The sequence below is a fragment of the Carcharhinus amblyrhynchos genome, chromosome 21 (genome assembly GCF_965287045.1).
Source record: "Carcharhinus amblyrhynchos chromosome 21, sCarAmb.v2.hapA, whole genome shotgun sequence".
NCBI classification, from domain to species: domain Eukaryota; kingdom Metazoa; phylum Chordata; class Chondrichthyes; order Carcharhiniformes; family Carcharhinidae; genus Carcharhinus; species Carcharhinus amblyrhynchos.
Window position 1 is genome coordinate 1192907 of NC_137344.1, and position 16484 is coordinate 1209390.

A 16484-nucleotide genomic window follows, 5' to 3' on the forward strand; every position below is an offset into this window, starting at 1 on the left:
TTCATTAAAGGGAAGTCGTGTCTGACAAATTTACTGGAGTTCTATGAGGATGTGTCTAGGGCGGTGGATAGAGGAGAGCCGGTGGATGTGGTCTTTCTAGATTTTCAGAAGGCGTTTGACAAAGTACCTCACAAGGTTATTGCAGAAGGTCAAGGGACATGGAGTTGGGGGTAGGTGTTAGCGTGGATAGAGGATTGGTTGTCAAATAGGAGGCAGAGAGTGGGGGTCAACGGGTGCTATTCGGATTGGCGGATGGTGACTAGTGGAGTGCCCCAGGGGTCGGTGCTGGGGCCTCAGCTTTTTACCATTTATATAGATGATCTGGAGGAGGGAACCGAGTGTAGGGTGTCGAAATTTGCTGATGACACCAAGATTGGGGGAACGGCAAATTGTGCGGAGGGTGTGGAGAGTCTGCAGAAGGATCTAGATAGGCTGGGCGAATGGGCTAGGAAATGGCAAATGGAATTTAATGTTGGCAAGTGTGAGGTGGTCCACTTTGGTAGGAAGAATGGTAGGAAGGACTATTACTTACGGGGTGAAAAACTGCAGCAGGCGACGGTGCAGAGGGACCTCGGGGTCCTTGTGCATGAGTCGCAAAAACCCAGCTTGCAGGTGCAGCAGGTGGTCAGGAAGGCTAATGGGGTGCTGGCCTTCATAGCGAGGGGGATTGAATATAAAAGTAGGGAGGTCTTGCTGCAGCTGTATAGGGCATTGGTGAGGCCGCAGCTGGAGTACTGTGTGCAGTTTTGGGTGCCGCACCTGCGCAAAGATATTTTGGCCTTGGAGGGAGTGCAGAGGAGGTTTACTAGGCTGATACCGGAGTTGAGGGGGTTGAGCTATGAGGAGAGGCTGAATAAACTAGGCTTGTACTCGTTAGAGTTCAGAAGAATGAGGGGAGATCTCATTGAGACGTATAAGATGATGAATGGGATGGATAGGATAGAGGTGGAGAGACTCTTCCCGCTCAAAAAAGACAGTAGGACTAGGGGGCACAGCCTCAAGATAAAAGGGGGGCGGTTTAGAACGGAGTTGAGGAGGAACTTCTTCACTCAAAGGGTGGTGAATCTCTGGAATTCTCTGCCCGTTGAAGTGGTGGAGGCTGCCTCGCTAAATATTTTTAAGACGCGGGTTGATGGGTTTTTGATAGAGGGGATTAAGGGTTATGGGGAGAGGGCGGGAAAGTGGAACTGAGCAGCGACAGATCAGCCATGATCTTATTGAATGGCGGGGCAGGCTCGAAGGGCTAGATGGCCTACTCCTGCTCCTATTTCTTATGTTTCTTATGTCCAAAGATGTGCAAGTTCGGAGGATTGGCCAGGCTAAATTGCCACTTAATATCAGGGAGGCTAGCTATGGTAAATGCATGAGGTTGCAGGGATAGGGCCTGGGTGGGATTATTGTCAGTGTAGACTCGATAGGCCAAATGGCCTCCTTCTGCACTGGGATTCTGTGACCCTACAAAGCAGAGGCCCAAACTAAAGACTGAGATTACGTGCTCCTACATTTGTGTGGAAACAATGAGTGCTTGTAACTATTTGAGGTGCATCTTTGGGTCAACTACTTAAAGCAAAATTTACCTTTTTTATTTGAAGCATTTCTCACTTGAGGTGAGAAATTGTTGTTTGAGATGAATTGATTTCAATTGGTTTGTTAAAAGTGGACTTATCGGCCTTTAGCCATAAGAATATAAGAATTGTGAGCAGGAGTAGGCCATCTGGCCCCTCGAGCCTGCTCCACCTTTCAATAAGGTCACGGCTGATTTTTTTTGGACACGGCTCCACTTACCTGCCCACTCGCCATAACCCTTAATTCCTTTACTGTTCAAAAACCTATCTATCCTTGCCTTAAAAAGGTAGCCTCAACTGCTTCACTGGGCAAGGAATTCCATAGATTCATAACCAGGATGTTGCCTGGTCTGAAGGATATTAGCTATGAGGAGAGGTTGGATAACTCAGTTTGTTCTCACTGGAACAAGGAGGTTGAAGGGTGACCTGAAAGAGGTTTATAAGATTGAGTGGCGTGGACAGAGTGGATAGTCAGATGCTCTTTTCTAGGGTAGAAAAGTCAAGTACGAGGGGACATAATTTAAGGTGCTTGGGAAAAGTTTAGATGAGATGTGCAAGGCAAGTTTTTTACAGAGGGTGGTGAATGTCTGGAACATGCTGCCTGGGCAGATGGTGGGAGTAGGTATGACAGCGCATTTAAGGAGCAACTACATGAATGGGATAAGAACAGAAGGATATGGACTTCATAAGTGCATACAGTTTAGTTTAAGCTGACATCATGACGGTTCTGGCTTGGACAGCCAAAGCACCTGTTCCTGTGCTGAACGTTTCTTTGTTCTTTGAGTAAAGAAATTCCTCCTCAACTCGGAGCTAAATCTGCCCCACCAGTGGAAATAACCTCCCTGCTTTTATTTTATCTATTCCCTTCATAATTTTATAAGAATCCCCCGTTCATTCTTCTGAATTCCAATGAGTATAGTCTCGGTCTATCCTCAACTCCAGAATCAACCTAGTGAATCTCCTCTGTACCCCTCCAGTGCCAGTATGTCCTTTCTCAAGTAAGGAGACCAAAACTGTTCAGTATTCCAGGTGTGGCCCTGTCAGCACCTTATAAAGCTGCAACATAACTCCATTTTTAAACTCCATCCCTCTATCAATGAAGGACAAAATTCCATTTGCTGCCTTAGTTACTTGCTGCACTTGCAAACCAACTCATAGAATCATAGAAAAACTACAGCACAAACAGGCCCATTGGCCCACAGATTGCGTCGCTCTTACCTCTACCTACTAGGCTTACCTATAATCCTCAATCCTATTAAGTCCCATGTACTCATCCAGAAGTCTCTTAAAAGACCCTATCGAATTTGCCTCCACCACCACCGCTGGCAGCCGATTCCACTCACCCACGACCCTCTGAATGAAAAACTTGCCCCAACACCACCTCTGTACCTACTTCCCAGCACCTTAATCCTATGTCCTCTTGTGACAGCCATTTCAGCCGTGGGGAAAAGACTCAGAGTCCACCTGATCAATACTTCTCATCATCTTATACACCTCAGTGAGGTCCCCTCTCATCCTTCGTCTCTCTAAGGAGAAAAGTTCGAGCTCTCTCAACCTATCCTCATAAGGCATGCCATCCAATCCAGGTAACATCCTTGTAGATCTCCCCTGCACCCTTTCAATGGCATCCACATCTTTCCTGTAATGAGGAGACCAGATCTGAGCCCAGTACTCCAAGTGGGGTCTGACCAGGGTCTTATACAGCTGCAGCATTATCTCCCGACTCCTAAACTTAATTCCTCGATTAATGAAGGCCAGTACACCATACACCTTCTTAACCACATCCTCTACCTGTGAAACCGATTTGCAAATCCTATGGACCCAGACCCCAAGATCCTTCTGATCTTCCACACTGCTAAGAGTCTTACCCATAATATTATATTCCTTCAGCCCATTTGACCTGCCAAAATGTACCACTACACATTTATCTGGGTTGAAGTCCATCTGCCACTTCTCCGCCCAGTCTTGCATCCTATCTATGTCATGCTGCAACTTCTGACATCCCTCCACACCATCCACGACACCTCCGACCTTCATGTTATCGGCAAACTTACCAACCCATCCCTCCACTTCCTCATCCAGGTCATTTATAAAAATCACAAACGGCAAGAGTCCCAGAACAGATCCCTGGGGCACTTCACTGGTGACCAACCTCCATGCAGAAAAAGACCCATCTACAACCATTCTGTGCCTTCTGCGGGCAAACCAGTTCTGGATCCACAAAGCAACGTCCCCTTGGACCCCATGCCCCCTCACTTTCTCAATAAGTCTTGCATGGGGGACCTTATCAAACACCTTGCTGAAGTCCATATAAACAACATCCACCGCTCTTCCTTCATCAATGTGTTTAGTCACATTTTCAAAAAACTCAACCAGGCTTGTAAGACACGATCTGTCCTTGACAAAGCCGTGCTGACTACTTTTGATCATACTATACTTCTCTAAATGTTCATAAATCCTGTCTCTCAGGATCTTTTCCATCAACTTACCAGCCACTGAGGTTAGACTCACTGGCCGATAATTTCCTGGGCCATCTCTATTCCCTTTCTTGAATATAGGAACCACATCTGCAATTCTCCAATCCTCCGGAACCTCTCCCATCTCCATCGATGACGCAAAGATCGTCACCTGAGGCTCTGCAATCTCTTCCCTCACCTCCCACAGTAACATGGAGTACATCCCATCCAGTCCCAGTGACTTATCTATCTTGATGATATTCAAAAGCTCCAACACATCCTCTTTCTTCATGTCCGCATGCTCAAGCTTTTCAGTCCACCGCAAGCCGGCAGTACAACCAAGATCTTTTTCCACCGTGAATACCGAAGTATTTCTACCGGTTCTATACAAACTTTCCCACCGTCACATTTTATAGGTCTTATTCCTTCACATCTCAACCTTTTACTCTTCACATATTTGTAGAGCGCCTTAGAGTTTTCCTTAATCTTACCTGCCAATGCCTTCTCATGACCCCTTCTGGCTCTCCTAATTTCCTTCTTAAGTTCCTTCCTACAAGCCGTATACTCCTCTAGATCCCTAACATTACCTAGCTCCCTGAACCTTTTGTACGCTTTTTTTGAGTAGATTCATTACAACTTCCGTGCATCATGGTTCCTGTAACCTACCATAACCTCCCTGTCTCATCGGAACGTTGTCGTGCAGAGCTCCAGACAGACATTCCTTGAAAATCTGCCACCTTGCTTCAGTACGTTTACCCAAGAAGACCTCCATCTAATTTACGTCTCTAATTTCCTGCCTGATGGCTTCATATTTCCCCTTACTCCAGATAAATGCTTTCCTAGCTTGTCTGATCCTATCTCTCTCCAATGCTAGCGTAAAGGAGATAGAGTTATGATCACTGTCCCCAAAATGCTCTCCCACCGAGAGATCTGACACCTGTCCAGGTTCATTAGCTAATACCAGATCGAGTACAGCCTCTCCTCTTGTAGGCTTATCCACGTACTGTTTGAGGAAACCCTCCTGAACACACCTAACAAACTCTACCCCATCCAAACCCCTTACCCTAGGGATATTCCAATCGATATTTGGGAAATTAAAATCTCCCATCACGACAACTCTTATTATTGCATCTCTCCAGGATCTGTTTCCCTATCTCCTCCTCAACAATCCCATTACTATTGGGTGGCCTATAGGAAACACCCAGTAAAGTCATTGACCCCCTCCTGTTCCAAACTTTCACCCACAGAGACTCCGTAGACAATCCCTCCACAGCGTCCACCTTCTCTACAGCCATTATATTATCCCTGATCAACAATGCCACTCCCCCATCTCTTTTGCCTCCCTCCCTGTCCCTCCTGAAACATCTGAAACCCGGCACTTGTAGTATCCAGTCCTGTCCCTGAGACATCCAAGTCTCTGTAATGGCCACCACGTCATATTTCCAAGTAGCGATCCATGCTCTAAGTTCACCACACTCCTAACGTTAAAATAGACACATCTCAAACCTTCCGCCTGAGTGCTCCCCTTCTCCGTCACCTGTCTATCCTCCCTCCTACACTGTCGACAATCCCTCTCTATTTGCGAGCTAACCTCCTCACTCCGAGTCACTTCATATCGATTCCCTCCCTGCAACCATTCTTGTTTAAAGTCTACCCTGTAGCCTTAGCCAGTCTTCCCGCCAGGATATTGGTTCCCCTGGAATCCTTGAGATTCCTGCATAAGAACACCCAGGTCCCTCTGCAGAACAGCATGCTGCAATTTTTTGCCATTTAAATAACAGTCCATTTTTGCTGTTATTCCTACCAAAATGGATGACCTCACATTTACCAGCATTGTACTCCATCTGCCAGACCTTTGCCCATTCATTCAAACCATCTATATCCTTTTGCAGACCTTGAATCATAGAACCCTACAGTGCAGAAAGAGGCCCTTCGGCCCATCGAGTCTGCACCAAACACAATCCCACCCATGCTCTATCCTCATATCATACCCACTAATCCCTCTAACCTCCGCTACCCTGGACACTAAGGGGCAATTTCTTAGCATGGCCCATCAACCTAACCCGCACATCTTTGGACTGTGGGAGGAAACCGGAGGAGACCCACGCAGACACGAGGAGAATGTGTAACTTCCACACAGACAGTGACCCAAGATGAGAATCGAACCCAGGACCCTGGAGCTGTGAAGCAGCAATGCTAACCACTGTGCTATCGAGCCGCCCGATATTGTGTCCTCTGCACACTTCGCTCTGCCACTCATTTTAGTGTCATCTACAAACTTTGACATACTATACTTGGTCCTCAACTCCAAATCATTATGTAAGTTGTAAACAGTTGTGGTCCCAACATTGATCCCCGAGGCACATCACTAGTCACTGATCACCAACCAGAAAAACATCCGTTTATCTCCACTCTTTTTGTTCTGTTAGTTAACCAATCCTTTATCCGTGCTAATACATTACCCGTAATACCATGTACCTTTATTTTATGCAGTAGCCTTTTGTGTGGCACTTGTCGAGTGCCTTCTGGAAATCCAGATCCACCACATTCATCGGTTCCTCATTGTCTACCGCACTCGTAATGTCCCCAAAGAATTCCGCTAAATTAGTTAAACAACATGATCTGTCTTTCATGAATCCATGCTGTGTCTTCCCAATGGGACAATTTATATCCAGATATCTCTCTATTTCTTCCTTGATGATAGATTCAAGCATTCTCCCCACTACAGAAGGTAAGCTAACTGGCCTATAGTTACCTATAGTTTGTCTACCTCCTTTTTAAAACAATGGCATCACATTTGCTGTTTTCCAATCTGTGGGAACCACCCCAGACTCCAGCCCCATTGGTTTCCCCAGTACTTTTTCTCTAGTGATTGTTATTTATTTCCTCCTTACCCTTCTGACCCTTGATTATTTAGCATTTTTGGAAGGTGAGGGGCCTGTCTTCACTTTGGCCCCTTTCTTCCTTTTCATATATTTAAAGCAACTCTTGCTGTCTGTTTTTATTTCATTTGCTAATTTTCATGGTTTATCTTTTCCCTCTACTTTTTTTTTGTCATCATTTATTGATTTTTAAAATCTTCCCAATCCTCCGCCTTACCACTTTCAGTTTAGTATTACCCTTAACTTCTTGTTTAACCATAGATTTGTCCCTCCTTCCTCACTGGGATATATCTTTATTGTGAGCCATGAACTATATTATTCATAAACATCTGTCACTGCTGGTCAACCATCTTGCTTCCTTCATCTCAATGTCTCTATCCCCTCTCTTTTCTCTATAATTGTAAAGCCCAATTGTTGTTCTTGACCTCAGATTGGGAATCATTTGGGATCTTCCTGCACATTCTGGTGAATTCCATAATTGGGGTTATTTTGAACAGCTGAGCTATCGGGATATTTATTTGACCATTCTGGGATTTATTTCCTAAGTGTCTCCTGATTGCAGTGCAGGCTAAAATATCAGTGGATAGATTTACTTATAAAAACGTTCAGTGTTTGATATTAATTTGGTTTTGTGACTTGCAGCTTAAGTATGCAGAGCTGGTATCCAGGCAACAAAACAGTGCACTGAGTGTGCCTGGGCTTGTTACTCCTAATAGCATTGGATATATATTGTTGCCCAAGATGATTTTCTCCCTACAGTCACGCAATCTCTTTAAGTGCATAAATACTTTACAAACACTAACATGAAACTACGTGTCTGTTAGAATGTTGATCAATGACTAATGCATAAAAAGGCAGTCAGGGCCTAACTATTGGGCGTCCATTTATAAATAAGCACACACGCCTGCTTCCCCCCAACCCCGCTCAGATTCCAGCCTGTATTTTTCTCCCAGCAATTTGTTATTTTATATTTAAACTACCCCAATCCTTCAACTAGATTCCAGCTAAGAGGTTAGTTCTTGTTATAAAAGTTTCTGCTTGCAAACTGTAATAAAGTTTCTGTGGCTTAATAGAGACACCGCAGCTCTGACGCAGGGTCATCCAGGCTCGAAATGTTGGCTGTATTCCCTCTCCACAGACGCTGTCAGACCTGCTGAGATTTTCCAGCATTTTCTGTTTTTGGTTCAGATTCCAGCATCTGCAGTAATTTGCCTTTATCTAGTTTTAACTATTTGGCTAGGTCTGATCCTGCAGATACTCTTTGGTTGGTGGTGATTAACATGACACAAAATAATGAAGATTAACCCATGAAAGAAAATCCATGGTTTAAGAAAGAATTTGCATCAATACATTGCCTTCCATAATATACCGAATGGAGTTTTGAAGTGGAATCACGGTTGTAACGCAGAGAAATAAGGCAATTACGTTATGCAAAATAAGATCCCACAAACAGCATTGAATTAATGACCAGATAATCTGTGCCTTTTTGTGGTGATGTTGGCTGACGGGAATAGTTTGGCCGACTGGAATTCTGTACAGTGCTGAGTAGGGAGTATTAGGATTTTGTTTGAATTAGATTAGGATTTTAACTGGAGTTGAGGGTGCACTAGATGCAGAGCTTTTTACTGGCATGTTGACAGATATGTTTTGACACTAAATAGCTCTGTTGTGGGTGATGATAATCATCTAGATTTACCTTCACTGGGTGTTAACTTCCTTTTTTAAAAATAGATATCGAACCAGGAAGTCATCTTATTCTACAACATTGCACACTAACCCTACCGGTTTAACAGCTGAATGGATAGAAACGCAGTTTAACTGCTAAATTAGAAGCAGGGCAAGACCTGTGATTGGGTGTTCCTGCATTTTAAAGGAGCCACATTGTGGTGAAGAGGTAAAGCAGCTGCTTTCTTATGTCCAGTTCCAGCACAGATCATCATGGGAAGGAAACATGCATTGTCAAAGTAAGATGTCTAGCCATTAACCTTGACACGTGTAAGTGAAATACTTGATTGTTTATGTGAGAGTTTGAGTGAGGTGTCGAGATCTAACTCTCCGATGTATTGTATTGGAATTTCAGTGCAGATCTGGGTTTCCTTTTCATGGGAAAGGGGAAATTTCTGTCCAATACAATTTCTAATTTCTGTTTTTTTTGTTGGGGGGGGTCCTTTTGTTGATGAATTTAAGTTTAACTGAATCAAAGCTCTACCTAAAACATGAGTACTTACTGGATTAATAAACTCCCTTGCTTTCTTTATAGATTTATGAATAATCGACCCCCAGCGAATTCCCGGTACCAGCCCACCACCTATGAACATGCTGCAAACTGTTACACACATGCGGTAAGTTCTCCAATCTTCTACTGTTTACATGATGTGATGGGGTGAATCATTCAGGCACCAACAGCTAGTGATTCACCAACACCTACTTATTCACCAACCTTTTCTATTTGACATTATCTGAATGCAATGTTTCCCTTCAATAGCAGGAGTCAGATTGGACTACAGCTCGACATGCATTGCCAACCTCTTTCTTTTTATCTCTACTTTTCAACCCCCTGTGCCACATCCCAGCATGGATTAATAAGATAAAAAGAACTAAAACAAAATAAATGGAATTGGGATGAAATTAGAGAACAGAGTTCATGCTCTGAAGTTGTGAACTCAATGTTCAATCCAGAAGGCTATAAAGTGCACAATTGGAGGAGGTGCTGTTCCTCCAGTTTGCATTTGGTTTCACTGGAAAGTTGCAACAGGACAAGGATGAAGATGTGGACAGGAGAGCAGGATGGTGTTGACGTGGCTGGTGACAAGAAGGTCTGAGTCCTGCTTGTGGATGAATCGAAGGTGTTCAGCAAAGCAGTCACCCAGACTGCATTTGGTCTGTCCGATGTAAAGTAGTCCACATTGGGAGCAGAGAATGCAATAGACCAGATTAAAGAACATGCACGTGAAGTGCTGCTTCATCTGAACAGGGATGAGGTAAAGGGGCAGGTGTTGCACCTTCTATGATTGCATGGGTGACGGTTGGGTGTGAAGGATGACTGAGTGACGACTTTGCAGAACACCTTTGGTCTGTTTGCAAGCAGGTTGTGTGTCTCTGGAACTCTCTACGGCAGAGGGCTGTGGATGCCCGGTTATTGAGTATATTCAGGACTGAGATCGAAACACTTTCAGGCACTGAGGAAATCTAGGGACATGGAATAGGGTGAAAAAGGAGAGTAAACTTGAAGATCAGCCATGATCTTACTAAGGATCATGCTGTTCTTACATTCTCATTCTGACATATTTACTCCAGTGCTGTGATTGTAATCTGTACTGGCAAATATTGTAACTCAATTCATGCCTTTTGCATTCTGCCTTTTTGCCATTTAACTTTGTCTTGTAAGTAACTATCTTTATGTAAAAACTTTTACAAAGTATCTTATAGCCATTAAGTAGTTTAGAGCAGTTAGTGTTGTAATGAGGTTACATGTGCAATGTGAGAATAACAAGATCATTTGATTAAAGAATAAACATTTGGCAATGCAGAGGAGGTTTACTAGGCTGATACCGGAGTTGAGGGGATTGAGCTATGAGGAGAGGCTGAATAAACTAGGCTTGTACTCGTTAGAGTTTAGAAGAATGAGGGGATAGGATAGAGGTGGAGAGACTCTTCCCGCTCAAAAAAGACAGTAGGACTAGGGGGCACAGCCTCAAGATAAAGGGGAGGCGGTTTAGAACGGAGTTGAGGAGGAACTTCTTCACTCAAAGGGTGGTGAATCTCTGGAATTCTCTGCCCGTTGAAGTGGTGGAGGCTGCCTCGCTAAATATTTTTAAGAAGCGGGTTGATGGGTTCTTGATAAGAGAGGGGATTAAGGGTTATGGGGAGAGGGCGGGAAAGTGGAACTGAGCTACAACAGATCAGCCATGATCTTACTGAATGGCGGGGCAGGCTCGAAGGGCTGGATGGCCTACTCCTGCTCCTATTTCTTATGTTCTTATGTTCTTATGTTAAGATCGGGGAGCCAATCTTTGCTCTTCTTTGAATAGTGTCAGTGGAATCTTTGACATGAACTGAGTGGATGATGGGGTCTCGGTTTAGCACCTTGCCCAAAGCAAAGCTGCTCCATCAATGCAACACTTAGTGCTGAGAACCTACAGCCTTCTGATCCAGAGACTGCTACGCACAAAGCCACGACTGGTGCATTGTGCTTTGGATGGCATGCCTGAGGTGCAACAGTCATAAATAAAGCTGATGCTAAATTTCAGCAAGGTGTTAACTATTCTGTCCACATTTTAAATTGGTTAATAATGGTTATGTTGACCCGGCATTCCACCTAGGGAAATTTTGGAGAGAGTGCAAAGAAGGTCACCAGGATGTTGGCTGGTCTTGAGGGTGTGACTGAGGGGAGGTTGAATAATCTAGGATTGTTTTCACTGGAAAGACAGAGGCTGAGAAAAGACCTGATGGAGGTCCACAAAATTGAGAGACATAGACGGTGGATAGTCAGAGGCTTTTTCCCAGAGTGGAAATGTCAGTTACAAGGGGGCACAAGTTCAAGGTGAGAGGGGGAAAGTTTAAAGGAGATGTGTGTGGGAAATTTTTCGCGCAATGAGTCGTGGGTGCCTGGAACACATTGTCAGAGGAGTGGTGGAAGCAGGCGTATTAGCAACATTTAAGAGGCATTTGGTTGAGTACGTGAATAGGGAGGAAATAGAGTAAGGGCAAGAAGCTTTTTTTTTAGTTAGGGCACCATGATCAGCATGGGCTTGGAGGACCGAAGGGCCTGTTCCTTTGCTGTACTTTGTTCTTATATTGTGGAGGATCAGTCCTGATTGGCAGGAGTAAATCGTTTCACTGGCTGGTTCATATTGGGCATGAACACTTTAGATAACCATATTCAAAACAAGGGGTTGGCTCCGACCTCTGGTGGTGTTGTAGAGACAGGAAGATCTGTTGGAGCTGTAGGTCAGTTCCTTTTCGGTGTTCTCCATTCTTCTGACTGCACTAATGCTTCCTCACATTCTTGGTCTATGACTATATGGTTATCACAGAAACCAAAGTAAAGGAGGCATGTCAGGAAAAAGACACTTCTGAATAGAACAATCTTCAGATTTGTGATATTCCCCAAGCTCTGAAGCTAAGTAAACAGTAGCTGCTGGAAATAGCCAGTAGGTCAGGTAGCATCTGTTGAGAAAGAGTTAACATTTCAGAATGATGTCCTTCACTGATAGGCAATGTCAAAAAAGGAAGGAGACTGAGGAAGAACAAAAGGGACAGGAGTAAATGGGCGGCAGAGTGATTCGAAAAGCAAGTGCTAAAAGTGCAAGACAAAGGTGATAATGAATCAAATGTGCTGCCACCTTTCCAGACAACTGGGGGTAAGTGATAGATTATGGAGGGAGGCAGTGACATAATGGTAATGTCACTGGACTAGTGATCAGAGATCTAGGCTAATGCTCTGGGGAACAAGTTCAAATCCCACTCGACCCAAAGGTAGGGGAGTCTAAAACTAGAGGGCATAGGTTTAAGGTGAGAGGAGAGAGGTACAAAAGTGTCCAGAGGGGCAATTTTTTCACACAGAGGGTGGTGACTGTCTGGAATAAGCTGCCAGAGATAGTAGTAGAGGCGGATACAATTTTGTTTTTTTAGAAGCATTTAGATATTTACATGGGTACAATGGGTATAGAGGGATATGGGCCAAATTTGGGCAATTGGGATTAGTTTAGGGGTTTCAAAAAAAAGCAGCATGGACAAGTTGGGCCAAAGGGCCTGTTTTCATGCTGTAAACCCCAATGACTCTATGCCAGCTCATGGAATTAAAATTTAATCAATAAATCTGGAATATAAAGCTAGTCACAGTAATGGTGACCATGAAACCATTATTGATTGTCAGAAAAACCCTTCTGGTTCACAAATGTCCTTTAGAGAAGGAAATCTGCCGTCCTTAGCTAGTCTGGCCTACATGTGACTCCAGAGCTGCAGCAATGTGGTTGCTCCTTCAATATTCTCTGAAATGGCCAAGCAAGCCTCTTTGTTTAAAGGCAGTTAAGGATGGCAATGCCTGTGATATAAACATCCCGTGAATGAATTTTAAAAAGTCAGCATAGGAAGATTCCTGTTCCAAGAATCTTTAAGTTAACTATCCCAGCTGACCACTCCTTGTTCAAGACCTCTTTAAAATCCACCTCTTTGACCAAGATTTTAATTAGCTCTTCTAATATTATCTTTGATTTGCTTGACTACTTTGGGACATTTTCCCACAATTAAATTTGCTACATAAATTGCAGTTGTAAGTATTCTCTGCGAGATCCAATAGCTGACACCAGCCTCTGCACATTAGCAGCTTCCATTCCTGCTCTGTGAAAATCCAACAGGTTAATGTTTATTCTCTCAATCACCATCAGTAAAACAGATTATCTGGTCATTATTGTTTTGTAGTTTATGGAATCTTGCAGTGTGCCAGTTCACTGCCACATTTCCTACATTACAGTGACTGCAGTTCATTTGGCTGCCTAGTGCTTTGAAATATCCTGAGGATAAAAGCATTATATATAAATGCACGTATTTCCTTTCATTATTCATGGCAAGTGTTTATAACTTCATCAGCTGAGCTGAGCTTAATTCTGTCCCCACCTCACATTTGCCCATTGTGCCCTTTCCAAAAAGATTCATCAAATGATAATTGCTCACTCCCTGAATTTTGTGCTCCTCCGTCTCCCACTGAACGACCCTAACCATGATGCACCAAGATCAAATAGTGTTCCCCTCTTCATTCTGGTTAAGATCAGCTAACTTAGCACAGACCACATCTGGGTATTTTTTTTTCCCCTTTCACTTTGGGTGGTCAGGAATTGTCACATGTCATCATTACACAGTTGAGCAATCCTCGATTGTACAGCTCTGCAGCTTAATTCCGCACTCTATGCCGCACAGGTCATCCAACTTTCTCAGGTACACTAAAATATTGGATTCTTGTGGGATCCTGTTGCAGTTTCCCATTTCTAAAGGACAGAGAATAGCAGGAGTCAAGGAATAGGTCTGCCATGAGGTTTATCAGGCACTTGCCCAGCAATGTTGGGCTGGGTGAGGACAGGGAACCTTGACCAAGCGGTAAATAAGCTAACAGAGTTGTTGGAAAAGTTTGAGTGACTGAATTGGAGTGTATGTTTCTTCCTAGTTCCTCATTTTTCCAGCAATTGTTGGAAGCACACTACTTCATCGACTGTCGGATGACCGGTGGAAGAAGATTACAGCCTGGATGTATGGTGTTGGTCTGTGTGCTCTCTTCATCGTTTCCACTGTCTTCCACATCATTGCATGGAAGAAGAGCCATTTGAGGTAATACATAGTAACATTTCCTCCTCTCTGCAGCGGTTGGCTTTATTCATGATGGGAGTTTCACAATCACAGACTTTCCTGCAATATCTCCTGTAGATGTCTATGATTGGATAGTCATCAAGCTGTTTGGCTGCTGAGAATGAGCAGCTGAGTCTGATCTTGAGTGGGTGACACAGTGGTTCGCACTGTTGTCTCACAGCCCCAGGCACCCAGGTTTGATTCCTGGCTTGGGTGACTGTCTGTGTGGAGGTTGCACGTTCTCCCCGTGTCTGCATGGGTTTCCTCCAGGTGCTCTGGTTTCCTCCCACAGTCCAAAAGATGTGCTGATTAGGTGCATTAGCCATGCTAAATTTTCCCTCAGTGTATCCAAACAGACACCAGGGTGTGACGTCTAGGGAATTTTCACAGTAACTTCATTGCAGTTTTAATGTAAGCCTACTTTAAACTTTAAGATCTTCCATTGAATCCCTGCAGTGCAGAAGGAGGTCATTCGGCCCATCGAGTCTGCATCACACCCAGGCCCTATCCCTGTAACCCCGCATGTTTACCCTGCTAACGCCCCTGACACCAGGGTCAATCTTAGCATGGCCAATCAACCTAACCAGCACATCTTTGGACTATTTGCACATCTTGTCCTCAGCTAGTGCTCACCTTGTTAATAGGAGTACCTGGTACGGATCAAATGATGTTTAATTTCACCCTTTCTGACCTGGCGTGTTGAGATAAATTGGAAATACTTCAATTCTTGCCCTGACAGAACAGAAGGATTGGAATCTCTAACTTTTTCTTACAAATTGAAGTGTTTGATGTGTGTTAAAGCTCTAGGTCCCTGAATCAACTGAAATTTTGAAAATCTGGACACAGTGTTGAGGAAAATGCTGAATTTTCTATATGTGCAGGTTTCCTCTTGCTCGTTCCCCCGGACACTCAGTTGAGTTTATTTGCAAGTCCAATGAATTGGATCAGATTTCTGATTGGTTTCATTTGAGGACAAGGACACAGGATGCAATTTAATCCAGTTATTGTCAGACAGGCAAGCTTTAGAGCAGCCAGTGCTGCTGTGATTGAGCAGTGAGTGGGCAAGGTAACAGTTGTGTCTAGTGAAGCCGTAGTTAGCTTTGTGAAGATCCTTGGTTTCTAGGGTCCTGCAAGTAAAATGATAATTGTCCTTGGCTGATAAAATAAGTGAGTTATCCCCTGGTTAGAGAGTTAATTACTTATTCAGGGTTATATGTTTTTAAATGATCATGTTTTCATTTAGAATAAAGAAATCAGTGCTATAACTTTTAGGAAAGAAATGTTAATTGTAGGAATTAGATGTGGGATATGTTTGAGAGTTCTAGTACCCATGATCCCTGCCAAATCACATACCCACAACGAGGCAAGAATGATTAGGGGAGATCCTCATGAGATGACTCTTACTTTAACTCTATGAAGCTGATTGTGCACACCAGTTCACTTGGGATCTCAATTCAACAGCCGTGCAAAACAGTGAGAGGTCCCCATTAGCTTCAGCTGTTGTGGGGTGGAACATCACTCCTTCAATGGGTGTAAAGTCTGGGAATTGTGGAAGAGGCAGAAGATCCTAACAGGCTAGTAGGACAGTGGCTCAAAATGGAGACCAACAAGGCATATGGCACAGTCAAGATGCTCAGAAAAGTGGTGCAGCCAGTCACCTTTGAAGATTCTGGCACCTTATATGGAATAAGACCCATAGTTAGTCATGCAACGTCAGAGTCGAAGAATAGCAGATACAGAAGAGGTTGGTCCCCTGCAATCAATTCTGTTGTAAATAGTGACAGGGGAAAAAGAAGCCTTTGTCCAATGAAATAACCAGCAGATTTAGGGTAAAGTTTACCTAAACTCTCAAGTGATTAGCTTCTGCATTCAGTGGAAGAGGTAACTCCTTGAAAATTGGAACATGGAGTATAAGGACTTTATATCAAGCAGGAGAACTTGTCTATCCGTTAGCTGTATGTGATAATCATGTAGTGACTTACGAGCACTTGCAGAAGTAAGTTGGCTAGAATCTGGTTAGGTGGAAAAGAATTATGTGCTTTACTTAAGAGTTGAAAAACATAGAAATGGAGTAGGCAACCTAATAAATGATTTGAGGAATCAGAACAAGAAATAGAAAACAAATGGGAAAAGCGCGCGAGTATATAACACACTGCAAAGAAAATATTACCAAAATGGAAGAGACCAGGAGTGCATGACAGATGAGGTAGTATTGATGACAGAGAGTGGAAAGAAAAGAA

The 16484-nt window shown here is 43.7% G+C and overlaps 1 protein-coding gene across 4 annotated transcripts in view; it reads left to right on the forward strand.

Annotated features, from left to right (window-relative positions):
- mmd (monocyte to macrophage differentiation-associated) overlaps nt 1-16484 on the forward strand; it is a 55285-nt gene that overhangs the window by 22181 nt on the left and 16620 nt on the right. For 2 of the 4 annotated variants that reach the window (XM_080209247.1, XM_080209249.1), the window contains exons 2-3: nt 9164-9245; nt 14066-14226. In XM_080209247.1, the coding sequence (XP_080065373.1) occupies nt 9164-9245; nt 14066-14226 (243 nt within the window). Of the gene's footprint in view, nt 1-8616; nt 8899-9163; nt 9246-14065; nt 14227-16484 lie in introns of those variants that run through there. The other 2 variants (XM_080209248.1, XM_080209250.1) reach the window with 2 other exon arrangements.